The sequence below is a fragment of the Bombus huntii genome, chromosome 2 (assembly GCF_024542735.1).
Source record: "Bombus huntii isolate Logan2020A chromosome 2, iyBomHunt1.1, whole genome shotgun sequence".
Taxonomy (NCBI): Eukaryota; Metazoa; Arthropoda; class Insecta; order Hymenoptera; family Apidae; genus Bombus; species Bombus huntii.
In genome coordinates this window covers 10,167,800-10,186,201 of record NC_066239.1, presented here as the reverse complement: position 1 = coordinate 10,186,201, position 18,402 = coordinate 10,167,800, and the positions used below count along the sequence as shown (strand labels likewise).

The 18,402-nt window shown below is 32.4% G+C and overlaps 3 protein-coding genes across 7 annotated transcripts in view; all 3 read left to right on the top strand.

Moving 5' to 3' along the window:
- Positions 1-4,535, top strand: part of LOC126878297 (uncharacterized) — a 114,159-nt gene extending 109,624 nt beyond the window's left edge. The window contains exons 3-5 of the mRNA XM_050640935.1: positions 389-504; positions 1,303-1,633; positions 2,281-4,535. Coding sequence (XP_050496892.1) covers positions 389-504; positions 1,303-1,633; positions 2,281-2,487 — 654 coding nt within the window. The 3' untranslated portion in view covers positions 2,488-4,535. The remainder of the gene's footprint in view (positions 1-388; positions 505-1,302; positions 1,634-2,280) is intronic.
- Positions 4,536-5,182: 647 nt separating this feature from the next.
- LOC126878293 (BTB/POZ domain-containing protein 1-like) lies at positions 5,183-8,941 on the top strand. Its single transcript, XM_050640928.1, is given in 9 exon segments — positions 5,183-5,362; positions 5,506-5,563; positions 5,657-5,765; positions 5,768-6,056; positions 6,173-6,859; positions 6,940-7,099; positions 7,178-7,335; positions 7,415-7,649; positions 7,715-8,941. Coding segments are annotated over 7 exon segments (1,719 nt in total). The 5' UTR covers positions 5,183-5,362; positions 5,506-5,563; positions 5,657-5,737; the 3' UTR covers positions 7,877-8,941.
- Positions 8,942-9,086: 145 nt separating this feature from the next.
- Positions 9,087-17,474, top strand: LOC126878290 (uncharacterized). Of its 5 annotated transcripts, none has more exons than XM_050640924.1 (16): positions 9,087-9,278; positions 9,566-9,701; positions 9,772-9,904; positions 10,017-10,130; positions 10,203-10,324; positions 10,407-10,603; positions 10,683-10,831; positions 10,908-10,973; positions 11,047-11,204; positions 11,290-12,234; positions 12,304-12,531; positions 12,621-12,673; positions 13,863-13,966; positions 15,435-15,479; positions 15,571-15,783; positions 16,102-17,474. In XM_050640924.1, the coding sequence occupies exons 2-16, from the start codon at positions 9,660-9,662 to the stop codon at positions 16,368-16,370; spliced, it is 2,838 nt and encodes a 945-aa protein (XP_050496881.1). In that variant the 5' UTR covers positions 9,087-9,278; positions 9,566-9,659; the 3' UTR covers positions 16,371-17,474. The 5 variants fall into 5 exon arrangements, with proteins under 5 accessions (XP_050496881.1, XP_050496880.1, XP_050496879.1 ...); XM_050640923.1 differs by having other exon boundaries at positions 9,087-9,404; XM_050640922.1 differs by having other exon boundaries at positions 9,087-9,404; positions 9,510-9,701.
- Positions 17,475-18,402: the final 928 nt, after the last annotated feature.

Below are 18,402 nucleotides of genomic sequence, written 5' to 3'. Positions count from 1 at the left end.
ATTTTATCGATGTTTCGAGAGAAAGATTACCCATTGCTCCCTTCTTCTGGTTGTTCAATGATTTATGTACACTCGTTGCTCGACGAGTAGTTCGATGAAATCGTAACATCGAAGTTAGCGAACATAGCAAGCTATTGCGTTATGTTTGAAAGTATTAATTTTCTATGTAAATATTCAGAGAAAGTTTAAAGAATCGGAATGTATAAAAGAATTTAATTGGCTTATCCTTATCTTCTCGTGTATTTATTTCGAGATTCTTAAAAAATGAATTTTCAACAAATTCCATTGAAACTAATTTATATATAAACTTCGAGCACTTTTATTGAACGTTCACACCGAACCAACGATAAATTAGAGATTCAATGGAACTTTTTCTTTTCTCTTGCAGGTGGTTTGGCTGACCGCAGTCCTGTGCCCGCGGCTTGCTGCCGCCAACAACTTGACTTTATCCTTCTCGTCTCGTAAGGCCAGGCAACATCCATTCAGGGGACATATCTCTCGCTGGTAAGTTTTCACTTTCCTCGCTACTTCTCTCCCTTTCGTTATTATAATATCAATAAACGCGTGTTCTTCTAACAGAGATATACTAATTTTATTGTAAGACATGCTATGTGTATCGTAAAACGATCGACGATACGATCGAGAATACGGTTGACAGAACGAACGACGAAATACCTTGGCATCATTCAAGCTTGGCATCGCGCTCGCAAATTATATCGACACGCCAGTGACACTATTTTGCACGGCTGAATTTCAATTTTCAATCAGCAACCGTGGCGCCCGTATATCTCCTACGCTCCACGACGCTACGCCATTATTTATCCTGTCTGTCACGAACTGTCTTAATTATTATTAATGACTCGTACAAGAGGTTCGACAGGTGAATACGGAATTAGGGGCGAATTATCGGTTCTCGAGCGGCTTTTTCACTTGTCTTATGCTACATTCTGTCGCGTGTAGTTTAGACACGAGTCATTTGCTTTTAGAAGCACGCGTGAAATGTTATGCGTTCTCTGTCGGGTTTCAAGTTCTTCGATTGCCATTGCTTTGAAATGTTACGCATTCTCCCGAGTTTTAAATTCCTTGATCGGTCGTCGTGCTTCTCTTCTTCGTATCGTAGCATAGCTCGTAGCGAAGCCTCGATGGTTTCAAGTTCTTCGATTGGTTTTGCTTTGAATGGTGTGCATTCTCGCCGGTTTTGAATTCTTCGACCGGCCTTCAACTTTTTCTAGTTCCTATCATAGCTCAGTGAAATTTCGATGGCTGTTTGAATCTTGTCTAAATGTCATCTGAATGTTGCAGGACGCAGACCTTTGAGGACACGACCAAGCGGATGACTTATCGAGAGATGAACATGATTCTACGACACGAAGGAGGCGAGGACGGCCTTCCAGTTGATTGCTGCCCTACGGTAGAGGAAATGGTGGAACCGGTCGGCGGTCGAAATCGGGAAAACATGTACGTCCAGCTGTATCGGGATGGTCAGAACGCCCAGAGGTTCTTCGAGTACTCCTGCAGGCCAGACGTCCTCGACAAGCCGTGCAGGTTCATCGACCGGAAGTTCACCAACCAGTCCAGATGTGTGCAGAAGTTCTCATACACTTACGCTATCATTGAAAATTCTGGATCGACGGTACGTAATGTAAAGTGATCCTGATCTAGTTTCCATTAGGCTTTCGCGAGTGCGTCTTTTCTGTCGATGCTGTGCGATGTGTTCGTTACCCGTGATACGTATTTCGAGCGATTTTTACTAAATGGAACCAGAGATTAAAAGAATCTAATTCGTCTATTATTATACATATATTTTTTTAATTTATTTACTATCTTTACAATGGTAGTGAAACTGATTTGGTGTTAATATTATTGCGATTAAAAGGTTCGATTAACGGTAGATCGGAGAACAAATTTAAACCTTAAAACCGATTAAAAAATTGTCCTTATTTTCAACGACAGTATTGTCCACGTTTTTCCTCGATGGAAGAAAATAGGATGAATGGAAATCAGTTTTCATCAGTACAGTCATCGATCTAATCATCTCAAAAACAGTAACTTTATATTATACAGACAATTATTATAATACATATATGTAGATATTAGTATGAACAGAAACTACTTCAAATTGTATGCCAAAAATATCATCAGTTCTTAGAGTATCATAGCGAAAGTGTAAAACTAGCTATTCTTGTTCTTGTTCTTGTTCTTGCCGAGGTTTCGGCAAGTCAACACGACTTTAATGTAAAAGAATATATTATCCACTTGAAGAACGTGTTCTGCTCACAGGGCGGAAAGGAGGAACGCGGGAGGCATCGGCACAGAGAACGCATGATCCCTACGTTTCCCGGGAACACGGTGGGTGGATCGATGTGGACGTTGGACTACATTAAGGTGCGAAGTGGGTGCAGCTGCGAGGTCATGCCGAAACCGAAGAAAAAGAAGAAGTACAAGAAGAGCAAGCTAAGGGACCAAGATTTGGATTCGGAGACCTGAGATCTGTATTACCGTGGGATCAGAACAGATCCCTCTACCTCCGTGCACGCGATACCACCGATAAAAAGAAGATTGCGATCCGATCGAAACGCGTTCCAAACCGATGCAAAATCTAATGTGACATGGAGAGTATTCGTTTTTCGGATTGTACAGGATTAAAATGTTACCAATGGAAGGGTTCTCTCTTTTAACGAGGATTGAATATTATCGTTAAAAGTACTTTTTTTTATGTTAAAAGTGCCTTGATGGAAGCTTGTATCGTTTCTAACAATAGATCATCGACGATAGTTATTATTTTAGAACGATTCTATTATCGTATTTATTATATACATATAAGTAGATAACAAACTAATTCAAGAGTATGATAAGATATTAATAAGGTTCTAGAGAGGAGGTTCCGCCAAACTGTATTCCGCTTATTTTTAGTAAGATTGATATTTTTAGATAATGGTGAAATATAAAGTGTAGTAGTACAACAAAGTCAGTAGAATCTCCTTCGAATGAATAAATAGTGGATAGACTGATATTACGATTCAAAGAGTTGAACGTGAAAGATGTTTGAATATCTGCGTTTTCTAAATTGTTATTGTAATTTCAGAAATGTAATCGTATGCTAAAGAGGAAGCGTACTTGATACATTGTCTTGTATTAGTAGCAGACGAATGTCTCGATTAAATTTGTATTTAACATTTAGGAAATATTTTCATTTTCACCCGCGGCCAGTTATTATAGTGTGCTCCTATAATGCATGTACATTCTAAAGTTACGTTTATTTTTAAGTTAGAGAGGAGAGGTAGATTTTATATTTATAGATTTTATCTCTAATTGCAAGGTATAACGTATTATGTTTCATAGATCTGCGATAGATATGATTCGTTATATATGGATAACGAGAACCAAACAAAAAACTGCTTAAATTTATTTAACGTAATAAAGCCCTATTTAATTAAGCGATTAAGTCTGTTTTATCTTTTAAAGCACTGACTAGAAGAATTAGAGGGTGCAACGAGCAAAACGTTGCATTAGCTAGTAACCATGACGATTATTAATAAATCTGAATATATGATAAGAAGAAAAGAATAGAAACTTATTGTATAATCTAAAATATAAGTTACAGGATATGTAGAATTTATTTTACGTATGATGATATATAGGTACTTTTATACGAGAAGATAATTTTTAAACATATATATAGACAAAAAGTTTACATTAATTTAACGCATACGTTACAAATAGAAAGCTGCCATTATTTTAATAAAACTTTACTGATTTATCTGTCGTTTTGTACATATAGAAAAGTACATAAACATTAACATAAATACGCTTTTATGCGTTATATTAGTGTAATGTATAAATTATAAGACAAATAACTTTTACATTTAGAACTAAAAACGTTCGAGAATGTTGTACTTAAATAGTTAAAATCGTATTAATTAGATTAAATAATGAACGTATTATAATACCAGTTTTTTTTAGTTTAACATATTTATGAATGTACTATAGTAAATTACGTCGTACGTTTAATTAGCGAGGAACCTTTCCAATAAGCATATTCTCTTTTTCTATCACTGTAGTTGTCGTATTAATATTCTAACAAGTGGTTTCAACTTGATAACACTCATGTATTATAATCAAGCATTAGGCTTACAGATTTGTTTTCTGTATGCCATGTATACATTGTACATAAATGATATTAATACAATTGTTATAAAAGTATTCGTTATTTCTCTTCCCGCGCTGAATGCAGTAATTGATTTACATTTTTATTCATAATCATATTTTCTTTTTTCTATTACAAATTCTTTATTAGTTAATTTATTAAATATATGTGTTGATTATAACGCGTTACAACGCGATGTACCGAAGATTCCGTTAGGCCGGGCAGATTTATGCCACTAAGAACAATCGGAAAAATGAAATTTTATTGCTACGACCGTAATGTACTACGACAAAAGTACATGAGTAATTTAATGGATTCGCAGTATCATGTATTTTTAACTTCCTCACAGTACTTTTCCACAGCTCAATAGCTGAGACCTTATGGTAACTAATGGTTCCTGAGATATAACTCATACACTTATACTCCATCGGATATTCCACAGGGATGTACATTCTACCACCTTGACGTACATCTCCGCATAATACTGAACCCAGCCTCGATACCTTTTCTAAAGGCATAACGTGCAATGAAAGTGAACGTGCAATTAAAAATGCTGAAACAGTGCATTTTAGCGAAACTGCAATCATATCTCAGAAAAGTCAAGTTAAATTGTTATAAATTGCTTCCCAATTGCTTCATACGTCGCAAAACCATTTAAGTACATATGATAAAAACATCGCTGCGCATTTCTGTAGACATACACACACCAATTTTGTGCGTGAATATATTAAAAAATCACAATCAGTCAATCGTCATCAATCTATCCCCTTCAATCACACATCGCGGGAGCGAACAATTACAATCCTTGACCAAGCGTGAATCTTTCAGTGGATTCTAAAATGTTTGTATTTAAAACGTTGCGAAGATATTATAAGATATGATTGTAACTAGTGAGTCTATTATATTTGCAGGAAATTTGATAAACTATTCATATTTACAAAATTAGCATTAATATTAGAATACAATATAATATTTTAATGAATCAAAAAATTATCCATTGCATTCTTAATACCTACAGCGTCCTCTGCAAGAAATAACGTGAACTATATTTGCAAACCACGAGTCAATTACGTAGATAACAGTTTTCAACATCTCGTTCTTTTGTTTGTTATCTAATAAATATAGAAATAATTATGAACATCATGTAAAAATTCATGAAAGTTTATCTCGAGTAAATGTTAATTGCATTGATTTCATTACGTACTTCTGAATAGAGTAAGTATGTATTTGCGTTGTAGATGCACTAACTATACTATAAGCGATCGAATACCTATGCATGAATATCCTGTCGTAATAGATACGGACGCTACGGTATAGTCTGTGGCAACTGGCAATCTAGCAAGCAGAATTTATTTCAGTGCCATTCGCCAAAGCACATGTATGTAGCCATTATGAGTGGTACCTGCCAGTGAACAGGTGAAAAAATTTTGTCTATACAATGACATTTCTAGTTTTTAATCATTTATTTTAATACTATCATGTCCAATTCTTTGATATTCATTTGTGCAGAACGTTAAATGAGCGCAACAAGACCAACGAACTGATGTGAATGATCGTGCCGCTTTTGTTGACACGATTCTGAATACTTCGATGAAACGGGATAATACATCAAAAATAATCGGTTTCATTGTGTGAAAATGTCCTCGGAATCTCCCTTGAGCGATGTGCCAACTGTCGTGTCAAGACTGCATAATTTGCGCTTAAGTCAAGAAGACGGTGACGAACTTCAACAGAATGTAAATCTCGTTGTATCTGGCGATTCGTCTCCAGAACCTGTACGAAATACCCAACCTATTGGCAATGTTATCCTTTCACGTGCCAGACGTGCGCTTAATTTCGTTTGCGATGAAGATCAATCAACTTCATCAACAGCAAGAGCTGGAGAGTCTTCATCATCGAATGGTGATAAGTAAGTACTTTAATAAATCTTTCGTGTTTCTTAAAAGTGATCAATTTTAAATCAATTACTATTATAATACTTCTATAAACAACATTTTCATAATTTTCTTGATATTAATTTTTTAGTAGGCCTCCAACAAATGTAGCAAATACGTTGCATTTGGTAGGAATATCTCAAGATACTGCTACTTTGGAAAGTACTTCTACGAATGGTCAGGCAACAGTGGCTTATAATTGGCAAGGTACAAAAGCAACAATGCGTGAAAGAATTGTTTTTCTTTTTAACAATGAAATATTGTCGGACGTAAGCTTCATAGTAGGAAGGGGAGTACAAAAGCAGCGTATACCAGCTCATAAACTAGTCTTGTCTTCTGGAAGTGCCGTTTTTGATGCAATGTTTAATGGAACACTTGCAACAGCTTCTTCGGAAATAGAAGTACCTGATGTAGAACCTGCTGCTTTCTTGGCAGTACTTCTTTTTTTATATACAGATGAGATACAGATAGATCCTGAAACTGTGATGACTACGTTATATACAGCTAAAAAGTATGCAGTGTCTGCTTTAGAAAAGCACTGTGTGGATTATTTGAAAAATAATTTAACCAGTGATAATGCATTTTTGCTCTTAACGCAAGCTCGACTTTTTGATGAATCACAACTGGCTGCAGTATGTTTGGATACTATTGATAGATTTACCACAGAAGCTTTAAATGCAGATGGATTTACAGATATTGATATTGATACATTAAAAATTGTTTTGGAAAGAGACACCCTTCGTGTTAGAGAATCTAAAATATTTCAAGCAGTTTTAAGGTAGAACAGTATTATATATGAAGTATCTGATATTTGATGAATATGCGTATGTATAATTATTTGTTATTTCATCTGAATAGATGGTCAGAAGCAGAATGTGTAAGGCATCGTTTACCAGTTACCCCAGAAAATCAGCGGTTTGTTTTGGGTAGTGCTTTTTCATTGATTCGTTTTCCCTTAATGTCAAAAGAAGAATTTACAGCTGGCCCAGCAAAATCTGGACTTCTTAATTATTCAGAAGCTAGTATCAATTGTATCATTTAATATATATCCTATATATATTTATGAAATTACTTATTTAAAAACTATTTGTTTTAGGTTCTTTCTTTATTCTCATATTTTATATTAAATCCCAAACCAGTGGTAGGATTTCAAACAATGCCTCGCTGTTGCATGACTGGTAAAGAACAAACTGTATGCAGATTTCAACATACCAAAAGTAGATGGGGATACAATGGGACAAGTGACCGTATAAGGTGATTTTCAAGACAAAACGTAAAGAGAAATTCATGTTTATAGTATTTTATATAATTTAGATAGATTCTTCTTTTTTAGATTTAGCGTTGATAGACGCATATTTCTTATTGGCTATGGTGTCTATGGTAGTATGCATGGCTCTGCTATATATGAAGTATTAATAGAATTGATACATACTGCTTCTGGAAAGGTGATTGCTACAAATTCAACAAGTTTCAGCTGTGATGGTTCAAAATACACTTATCGATTAATGTTTAAAGAGTTAGCAGAAATTTTACCAAATACAATTTACACTGCATCAGCAACATTTAAGGTCGGTATATGATAGTTATTTTCAATGTATTCTTACGTTGATTATCATTGTGCATTCTATTTTAGGGCCCCTATTCTCATTTTGGAACTAAGGGTTTAAAAACAGTCATGGTGGATAGTGATTCAGGGAATGGAAAAGTTAAGTTTGAATTTAGTATTGAGACTGGAGATAATAATGGAACATCTACTGATGAAGGACAAATTCCTGAACTTATATTTTACACTTAATAACTCATGTACATAATAACGACATTCCTTTTTATCAGCTTCATTGTCTTTCAGATCTTATTACATTAAATTGTTTTGTATAACAAATGTTATATATCAGTTTCTTTGTCAACTATATATTTTATTACAACTGTATGCAGTTTACATAATGAGCATGTTTAAAAGTTTTTTAAGCTCTGTTTGTACTGCAAGTTAAAAAATGTTTTATATCTTATATTTATAATTGAAAATATTGAAAGTGGAATTTGTAGATTTTAAAAGGGCCTTATTGGGAGAAGAGACTGATTCGTGCCACTGATGTAAAATTAAAATTGAACTAAATTACTTATTTTTAATTAATTATTTTAATGGCAAATTTCTTCAAAAAGTAATTTTGGAGAAGGTAACCATACATTGAGTAAGTTACAAATATTAATATATTTATGACTAAGGACAATCTATTTTTCTATTTCTTCAAACAATATGTACATGAGTGGTATATTTATACATATAATAGTTAAGCTTTATGTGGCAAAATAATAGATGAATTTTCATTGTCTTTCTGTCAAATAACTTTTTTCCTGAGAAATATATAAAATAATGTAAAATTCAAATAAATAATCAAAATCATTATATTCTGCATGAGAAAACAATATAATAGAGTTTAAAGCTTAACAAATATTTTTTAGAAGAATTATTAATAAAAATGTCTATAATTTTTGGTAGGAAGCTATGTATTATCTAAATACGTACATATAATAACTAAATAGAAACAATATATTGTTATTTTTTTAGTATTATTCAAGTTTAGGAGTTGTAAATGTAATATTTTAAGAAAGATTAACGCATTTTTTGTAACAATAGTACATAATGAATTTTTCAAGCTGTTCTTTATATTAATTAAATGCGCAAACTAGTCAAATATGATTTATTTATATTTGCACAATAAACGAAGTATATATATGTATGTCGGCGCGATATTTCTGTCCATAGCACGCAATTATTTATATTTTAATTATATTACAAAATAAGAAGATGCACATATTATAATGAAAAAATTAAATAAACTATTTATTCAATAAAAAATTCCTTGTATTATTTCTTTCTTTTCCTCTAAACACATTCTGGAAAACTATGCTTTAATTTTAATTTAATCTTGATATTCACTGTGTGTAATATAAAAAAATATTTCCAATACTTTATATGCTACTTCGATTAAGGGGATAAAATCTATAATAACTTATCGTAAAATTTTTTAAAATCATAATTAAGGAATACATGGAAAATTGAAAATATTACTTGTCTAGTTACATAATCTTTTGTTTTTCATATATGTAAAATTAACATGGCAACTTTATCTAATACGCGCAAGTCTGTCACTGTCACAGCGTCTCACACAACGATAGAGTACTAAAAAATGGTAGTAAGTGATTTGTAGTACCGATTAATAATTTTGCGATATCATTTTAAAATTAATTCGCTGTTAAGTATTTTGATCGCGAGTTTGTCATGTGAAATCGTAAATCACTCTTAGATTTAGTAAATAACGGTATGTGTAGCAATAAAATTCAAGTCATTGGTGTTTAATTGGAAATTTATTACTATGTATCTGTAATAACCTAAAATTTATACCATTTACGTGATTTACTTACAGCTAGAAAAGGAAGTATCGTAATGGAGATATTACAATCATTTATTTACTTTTTTTAGTACAGTGAAAAATGTTCGAATGACGTTAATCTTCTGTATGTGTTGACGTTATGAAAAAAGAGATATTCGGCAAAGTTGTATATATTTTATCCCTATGGCTAAAGGAAAACTAAGGGGTTCAGATTCAAACAATAAGGTATGTTCATGAAATAATTTAATTTTGGTATAAGTATTTTTTAAGTTAATTTTATTTCTACAACAAATAGTTAACAACTTCAAATGCAACCTTTAAAAATGGGGAAACATATACATCAGAGTTTGAAATTAATGAAATACCACCTAGTGCCCGCACACTGCTTACGAAGGGTTACATACAAGATGAAATTAATTCTTACTCAGGTATATTTTTTATATTTTATAATATCTTCTTGTGGAACTTTTTATGCTACATGTTACTTAAATCTATTTTATATAACAATTATTTATGTTGGACATGTTAACTAACTTTTAGGTGCTACTGTTTCAACACGTGGACGTTTTATGACAGAACAAGAGAAGTTACGTTGCCCTAATGAGCGACCTTTGTATCTTTATATACAAGGGCATGCAAAACATAATGTAGATTGTATGTTGCTTTACTTCTGTTTATTTCTCTTTTGCAAATTGTTAATAATTTAGGATTTTATCCTCTTTACAGCGGCTATACAAAAAATTAATGAAATTATTAAAACAGAACATCAAAGTTCTTTAAATAGGCCAAGTAGATTTACTAATGCACCGCCACCTCTTATGAGTTTACATTCCGGAGTTACATCTGTGGTATGCAGTACTTTTATATTATGCATAGTTACTATGTGCATATATATGTCTTTTATTGTCATTAACACAATTATTTTTATAGGAAAAAATCTGTGTTGGGATAGAAAATGCTCCAGAAGGATTTGATTTAAGAGGTAGAATTATAGGTGCAGGTGGAGCAAATCTATTATACATTAGGGGTGAAACAGGTGCAAATATAACTTTAAGGGGTAGAGGGTCGCAATTCATTGATCCTGTTTTAGGCACTGAATCTCCAGAACCACTGCATTTGTATATAGAGTAAGATGAATTATACATTTTCTTTATAATAATTTTGAATTTATAATAATTAATTATATTATACATTCTGTTTGTATAGGCATCCAAAGCCAGAAGCATTACAAAATGCAAAACAGTTAGCAATTAATTTAATCCAGACAATGCAATCGGAATTGCAATCATATATACAGCAGCAACCACCACCAGTACAATCACAGCAAGTTATAGAACAGTCGCAAATGCCACAAAGTATGAATCAATTACATTTTATAAACATTAAATGTGATTATAGATTTTCATTTGTTATCACTTTCATCTTTTATAGCACAATTTCAAACCATGAACATTGGTACTTTGGGACAGCCTAATGTTGTTACTATACAACATCAAGGTAGAGCACATACACTAATAGTTCATGGCTGTTAGAAATTCTGTCTGTAATTGTCGCAAATCATTCTTAACAGATATTATACAACACCCACAAAGTAGTGTAGTAACATTGCCAGCAACCATTCTCACTGCTACAGTGACTGGTGCACCAGGCTCTGGTATAACAGTTCCTCCACCTGGAGTCCACATTCCACCCCATTCTGGACCATTGGTACCACCACCACAAACACAGGTAACAAACAAACAAATTTATAGATTTATTTACTACCTATTAAATCTAATATTAGTTCTGTTATAATGGAATGTTTTGCTTGAAGGAAATACAAACATTTATGCCACCCCCGCCAGTTGGACAAGTACAATTAATTGGTCCTCCATCAACAGTCAGTCAAGTGCAATATCAAATTCATCCTGGGCAACCGCTACAAATTCAAGGGATTCAACCTGGATCACAATCATCACCGCAACCTGTAGCCCAAATGTATGTTATGAGTCAACCACCGCCACAGAGTCCAGCTCAACAAAACTTCATTACAAGTAGTAGTGCGCCAGTTAATGGTGCAGTTTCTTATGTTTATACACAACCAAATGTACAAAGGCCTTCTACACCGCCACAAGGGATAATCGAAGCTGTTAACGTGAATTTACAACAGCCACCTCCAGCAGCTCCAATTAACATAACTCAACAACCACCTCCACCATTATTACACCTTCATTTTCCTCCGCCAAACTTCCCGCCAAATCAACCACCACCTCCAGTACCACAAACTTACCAAATACAATATCAGCAGGTGCAAGCAGCTGCATCACAATCTCAAACACAGTTTGTGTTACAACCTGGGGAGCATATTGTTCCACCACAGTTGCAGCAAAATCATGAACAATCTCAGGCTGTGGCTCAGCATATGTTACCACCACAGTTTGAAGGTCATGCTCCCCAATTTCATTTACAAGTACCTCCTCCGTCTACGCAAACATTTTTGGTCCCTAATGCTCAATCGCCCCAACATCCTCAACAACATCCTCTTCCTCCTGGAGGTGAGGTTCAACATCAACAAGAAGGACCAGTGGATCAAGGGCCACAGCCACAACCAGTACCACCTCCGCAAATTGTACCACCGCCTGCTGCTCAAATGTCAAACTCTATGAATGTTCTTACTAGTATTCCACCGCCGACGCAAGCACCTTCTTCACAAAATGCTCCATGGCTATATCAAGCACAACAACCGCAACAAATGATGCAATCGCAGGGACAACTACAGGTAATGTTATAGTATGTATACATTTTTATGAATTAAAGTATATATGAATAAGAATGTAAAATTTAATAGGTTCAGATGCCACCCGCAAATATACCTTTACATAATGTACCTCCACCGCAAGTTCAAGCACAGATACAGTATCATGCACAGCATATGCAATATCAGAATGGTCACATACCTCCTCAAGTACATTATACAGTTCAACCACCACCTCAACAGTTTGAGCAAAAGCCTGATTCCCCAGAACAAAAGTCTCATGGCGTAAAAAGAAGATTTTCAGACGTTGAAACAAATTCGGTTAGTTTTTAGAATTCATGTCTGATAAAATAAAAATTTACTACTGTATAAGACATTAAAAACTCAAATAAACTTTTGTATTATAATAGGAAACATCACCTTATCAGTGTGGTCCTCTACCTGCTCAGCGTCATGGAACAGGGTAAGTAAAATCGTTGAAACTTTTATTCACTTACTTTTATTAGATATAGTTATGTCATTTATACATATGAAGTAAAAGTTTCTTGCAATATGCAAGAACACTAAAATTTATTAGGTGAATAAAGCAGGTTTAATGAACCTCAATTATATTTAAATACATATTTAAAATACAAAATAAACATGTTTATTTATAGTGTCTGATTAATATTAAAGCTGAAAAAGAAATATGTATAAGTATACACATTTAATGTTTGCAATTACATTTTGTATTAGTACCAACTGTGATGGAATCTCTAATTTTGTGAAAGCTGCTTAATAATTCATTGCTTAGATACGAAAAAAAATTGTAACTTATATATAGTCATTTTATTTTATATTATAGTAAGCTTAAACACATGCAATTCAATAAAATTAAATTTTTTTCAGAAACCTGCTTTGATCAAGATGTACCAAACTCAATAGATAGCAGGAAGTTTTTTAGTTGTTCCTTACTCACAAATTTATAATTATAATGAAAGAAAAAAATAAAATAAAATAAAAAATAAAAAAGCAAAATATATTTGATATTATAGAGTAAGGAACATCAATTTATTCTTGCAACTATAATTTGGTATAAAAAATTTTACATATTCACAATCAAACTATTTTCAAATATACTTATTCTGTTTTTTACTTGTAAAAAAGTATAAAATTAGTATAAAGATAGATCCGAGTAATCAAAATGTTTAAAGTAAATGATTGTGAATATAACTAATTTTTTCACAGAATATTATGCAGAGAAAAAATATTTAGGTATTTATATATTTCTTCTGGTAAATTTTTTTGTAAATATATACACTGTCAGTATTGCTTATTTTGTTATTATTACTCTCAATGAAAATAATAAAATGACATTACAATAATAAAATTACAATACTAAAATTACAATACTAAAATTACAATTTATAAATTGTGTAAAGAGTAATCTAATTCTTTTAGTATAATATTCTGTGCTATTAAGTTATAACACAATTAAGTACTTTTTAGACAAAGTTTGGTATCATTAACTATAACCTGGAGACACCAGGTGCTTTTAACATTTCAGAAATATCCATGGCTGTGCATCAGGTGATATTTGCTTAAATTTTGAAATGTTTACTTTATAATCATCAATTGTGAATTAATAATTTGAAACTGAATTGTTTAAGCAGAGAAGGTGATCGACAGCAACAAGTCTTACATGGTCCATCACAAGCAGCTGCAGGCCTTCCTCATGGAGATCGAAACAAGCTGCTAATGCCACCTCCACATCAAGGTCTGTAACTAAGAGTATTCAAAATGAAAGAATGCTGGATACCTTTTGAAAATTAACACGAGTGTAGTTCTTCATAGATAATAATGATTAAGTGCAATATATTGAATGTATTTAATAATGTACATATATTTCTTCAAAATAAATATTTTAATTTCATTACATGAATTAGTCGGAATTAATAATTTTTATATTTATAACTCAGTACTGTCTTTATATTTTCATTTCAGATGGGTATCTAGCATTGTTTCTTAATACTCTTAGCTTGTAGTACATTACTTACTGTAAATATATTTTTTACTAAACAATACGAATTTGCCCTTACTCTTAATCCATATGTCTTAGCGATTCGCTTTTTCATGTACTCATCCGGACACATTGCAGATAGACTTCCGGAATTGTCTACGAAGTTTACGATACCACAGATAGATTGCTTTCCATTTATCTTTATTTGTTATTATTTAGAATTAACAAAACTTTCGCTACATTATATTATATAATTAAAATAGTTAACTTAAGCATCCTAATTTTAATGCTTTTTCATATGTTTTTTATTAAAGTATGTATATGTGTTTTCAGATCTCTGTGCAATGAAGTGATTTTATATTTCAGTGATTACTTTTAACCAGTATTAACTATAATTATTATCGTTCGTGTTCTGTTGAAATGCATTCTATGTTTTAATATGAGTATTTTAAGTTTAACAAGTCGAAATGCCAGGGATATGTATCTTGGAATTAGATCTCTGACGCTGGACATGTGAATACATGGAGCAGCAGCCTGTCATATTGACATTAATGATTCATGGTGTTTACAAATTATTTAATGTAGCTTTTTCTATAAATGTGTACAAAGTTTACAGAGTAAAAATGTTGGATTTGTTAAATAATTGTATGCAATTGATTTCATCATTTGTTTTACAGTGAATTGAATAATAATCTGATGGATGTCTTAAAGCAGGAATTTGGGTGATGGAGATGAAAACAAATTTTTAATAATAAATTTTATTTTGCAGATCACGAATGAAACAAACAACATAAACTAAGGAGGCTTTACAGCAATCGTGACCTAATGTCATGGATATATTTATTATGCGCTTCCAGATGCATTTAGTCGTCATAATCACTATTTTTTTTCTTTCTTAAGAAATGGTGAACAGCGTGAAATATTGTTAGTGTTCCGTAGAACTTTAAGAAATACTTAGAGAATTTATCACTGCGCAGTATTGATTTAAACAAATCAACTAATATTTTAATCTGCATATTAACAAATTGTAGCTTGAGTTTTAAGTAAAAGGAAAGGATATATTATAATTTTATTTTATTTTTAATTTATCATTAATTAATAGTTGTATTACAATATTTCATCACGTTATTTGCCATATTTAATTTTATAATATACTTTACATATAGTTATTCCACATCATCTTGTATATGTACTTTATTTCATTTCATGAATTTTCATTATTTAGGTGAGAAACGCAGCTTGGATCAAAAAACTGCAGGCATAAATACAGGTATATCTAACATTTGTTCTGGTATATTTATTTTTATGTTTCCTATAAGCTGGAGAACAAATTTCATTGTATGTATAAATGTATGTAATAGGAAATGAGCAAAATCCGATCGGAGATTCGATAAACATACATCCTGGAGGACCGCCTCTGCCTCCTTCACTTCCACCACAGGCACCATGGCAAACACATCATGTTAGAGTTCCATGGGGCAGACCACCACCAATGCCAAGGGATGGAGAGCATCAAGGAGTGTGTCCTACATTACCTCCAACAAATATGCCACCACCACAAATTAGACCCAGAGGTATTCACAACGAATAACGATACTGTCGATAATTGTATAGTTGTATATGTTTGTAAATAAAATCCACATGATTATGTCTCGATTTTAATATGGAACACTTGATTATGTCTAATAAATATCTAAGAGAAGCTTTTAAAATTGTACGCCTACAATTAATGTGGCTTTCAAATTATTTAAAATAATCATTTATGTTTCATTATGTTTTGAAATAGCTCTTCATTTATTTGTAATTTTCTTTACAAGAGTGTTCATTTTTTATATTTTACTCCTAAATTTCGGTGTATAGAATAATGATTAAATGTTTTCGTAATTATCTAGGACACATTGAAGGTAATCGTTCGCCTATACAAAATGCGATATTGGAGCATCCGTTGAATGTTGAGTATAATCAAATGCCACCGTATACGACAAAACCTCCTCCTTACAATTCACACCCATTGATGCAATCCATTTGCAATCCACCGCCACCACCACCGCCGCATCATCAGCAGCGACCGCAGCATCCTCCTCAAAATGTGCAGCATTATCAGGTGCCAATTTCACAGACATATCAACCACCGACTTCCTGTCCACCGTGGATGAATTAAAATATGATAAATACGAATGGAGTTCTTACGTTAGTACCTTAAAAGATGGTTGATGCAGTCCGTCCGATTTCACATCGTGTCTATCAATAAATTTGTCACTATCAATAAATTTATACGAATGTCGTTGATTCTAAAGAGCATAATGAACGTAAATGGATGGTATTGCATTATCTTATCTTTATCGAATTGTTCCTTGCGATAGTAACTATTTCATTGCTAATGTGTCGTTGCAAAGATGCTGTTCTGTAAAAAATGTGTATATTTTACAAATTATTTATAGCGAATGTCTTAAGGGTTTAGATAGCGAATGATAGTATAAACGAATTTATAAATGCAGCGTTACGAACGAACAATGCGCGTGATCAGTGAGATAAGGAATTTGATCTATGATGCGTAATCATGTAACGCAGAGACCGCGAATGTGATTCGCGATTTGCTAGAATGAGTATATATGTGTTGGAAGCGTGGCGGGTGCATACAAGAAGAGACGATTCTGATTAGTTCCAAGAATTGCTTTAGTATTCACGCACATACATAATCACACGAGGACTTAGAAGTATAATTTTTTGTATTCGTAGAACGTAATTAATCCAGTCTCAAATTTATCGTATAGGCGTCTATTCCTTCTTTTGTTGTTGGCATACTTTATACATACCGTATTTCTATCTAAGATAGTGTATCCCCATGGTGTATACGAGTTTCTATACAAACGTGAATAAATCGTTGCCTGTAATTTTACCAGGCGTTGATATTAAAATCGCGGATGTCTCGTTCATGTGAAAGTTTTTCGTAATTCTCATACGAATCTGTCAAAGCAAAATGTAAATTCATTAACTGCTGTTATAGTACAATATTTTTGATTTAACGATTAAGTAAATAGGGTTAGTATCAATTATCATCATTCGTGTTTATATGAAGTGATTCTTGATGCACTATGATATTTTATCCTTATAAGTTTAAAGCGTCAAGCTCGAATCTATTGAATTCTGATCGATGTATGAAATCTTTTGTTTTCGTTTAAGTCATTATATTTTTATGATTTAGTTATAAATATAACTTTCCGATAAAAAGTAACTTTTTCAATAAATTAATTTGATAGCAATAGTTTCTTTGTATTTTGGATATTTTTCTTTATGTATAACTCACGTATAACTCATTTAATTAGATCTAAAAGATCTAATACTACATAAATATCCATATCTCTAAACAGAATGTTATTTCTGAATTAATAGTTTTAGACATATTTTTAATAATTTATTTAGAAGAAAGTATCTTCATTCGCTACTTTTATTACAATTTATTAATAAATAGGATACCATACTCCGCTCTTGATTGCGCAATTGCGCATTATCTTTTATGCTCGTATCAGTCGCATGAACTGACAAGCTACTTCTATCTGGAACGAGTGATCATACCAATGGGAATTGTAGTCTGTATAAGATCCCCTGCTGGCGTGTACATTGACCCATGGACACAATAATTTGAGAATTTGCCATGGCATAATTCACGGAAACGATTTGGGACGAACGATTTATACATCGGGTTAGCTTGGAACATTTACAAGAAATAAAGTAGTTGATCCTCATATATGTACGGTAATGGCTATTTTCAAATAGCTATTACTTTAAATTACAACTGTTTTACTTTGATATACTGATGTAATCAAATTGCAAGAGTTTTGGAACTATTTTATTGAATGATATTAAGTCCTTAATTTTTTAAAATCGTCAGCGCACTTTTAATTAACTTCAACCAATGTCAAATAACATTCCTCAGTTATTTCATCGTTAATTAAAATTCTGATAACGAGAAACGATGTATTTTCTGTTGATTATCGATCACGAGATTCGTTCTTATTATTTTTCACCCATTTCCAGTAGCGATTATTTTATTGTGCCTTGTATAATTAACTATGCAATTTTTCTTAAGACTGAGAACGTTATCAGAGAGTAATATAATTTTCCTTTCTAATGGTTTCTATTTACTTTCATGAAATTTAAATTTATTTCGTTGATGAAATGTTAACTTAATA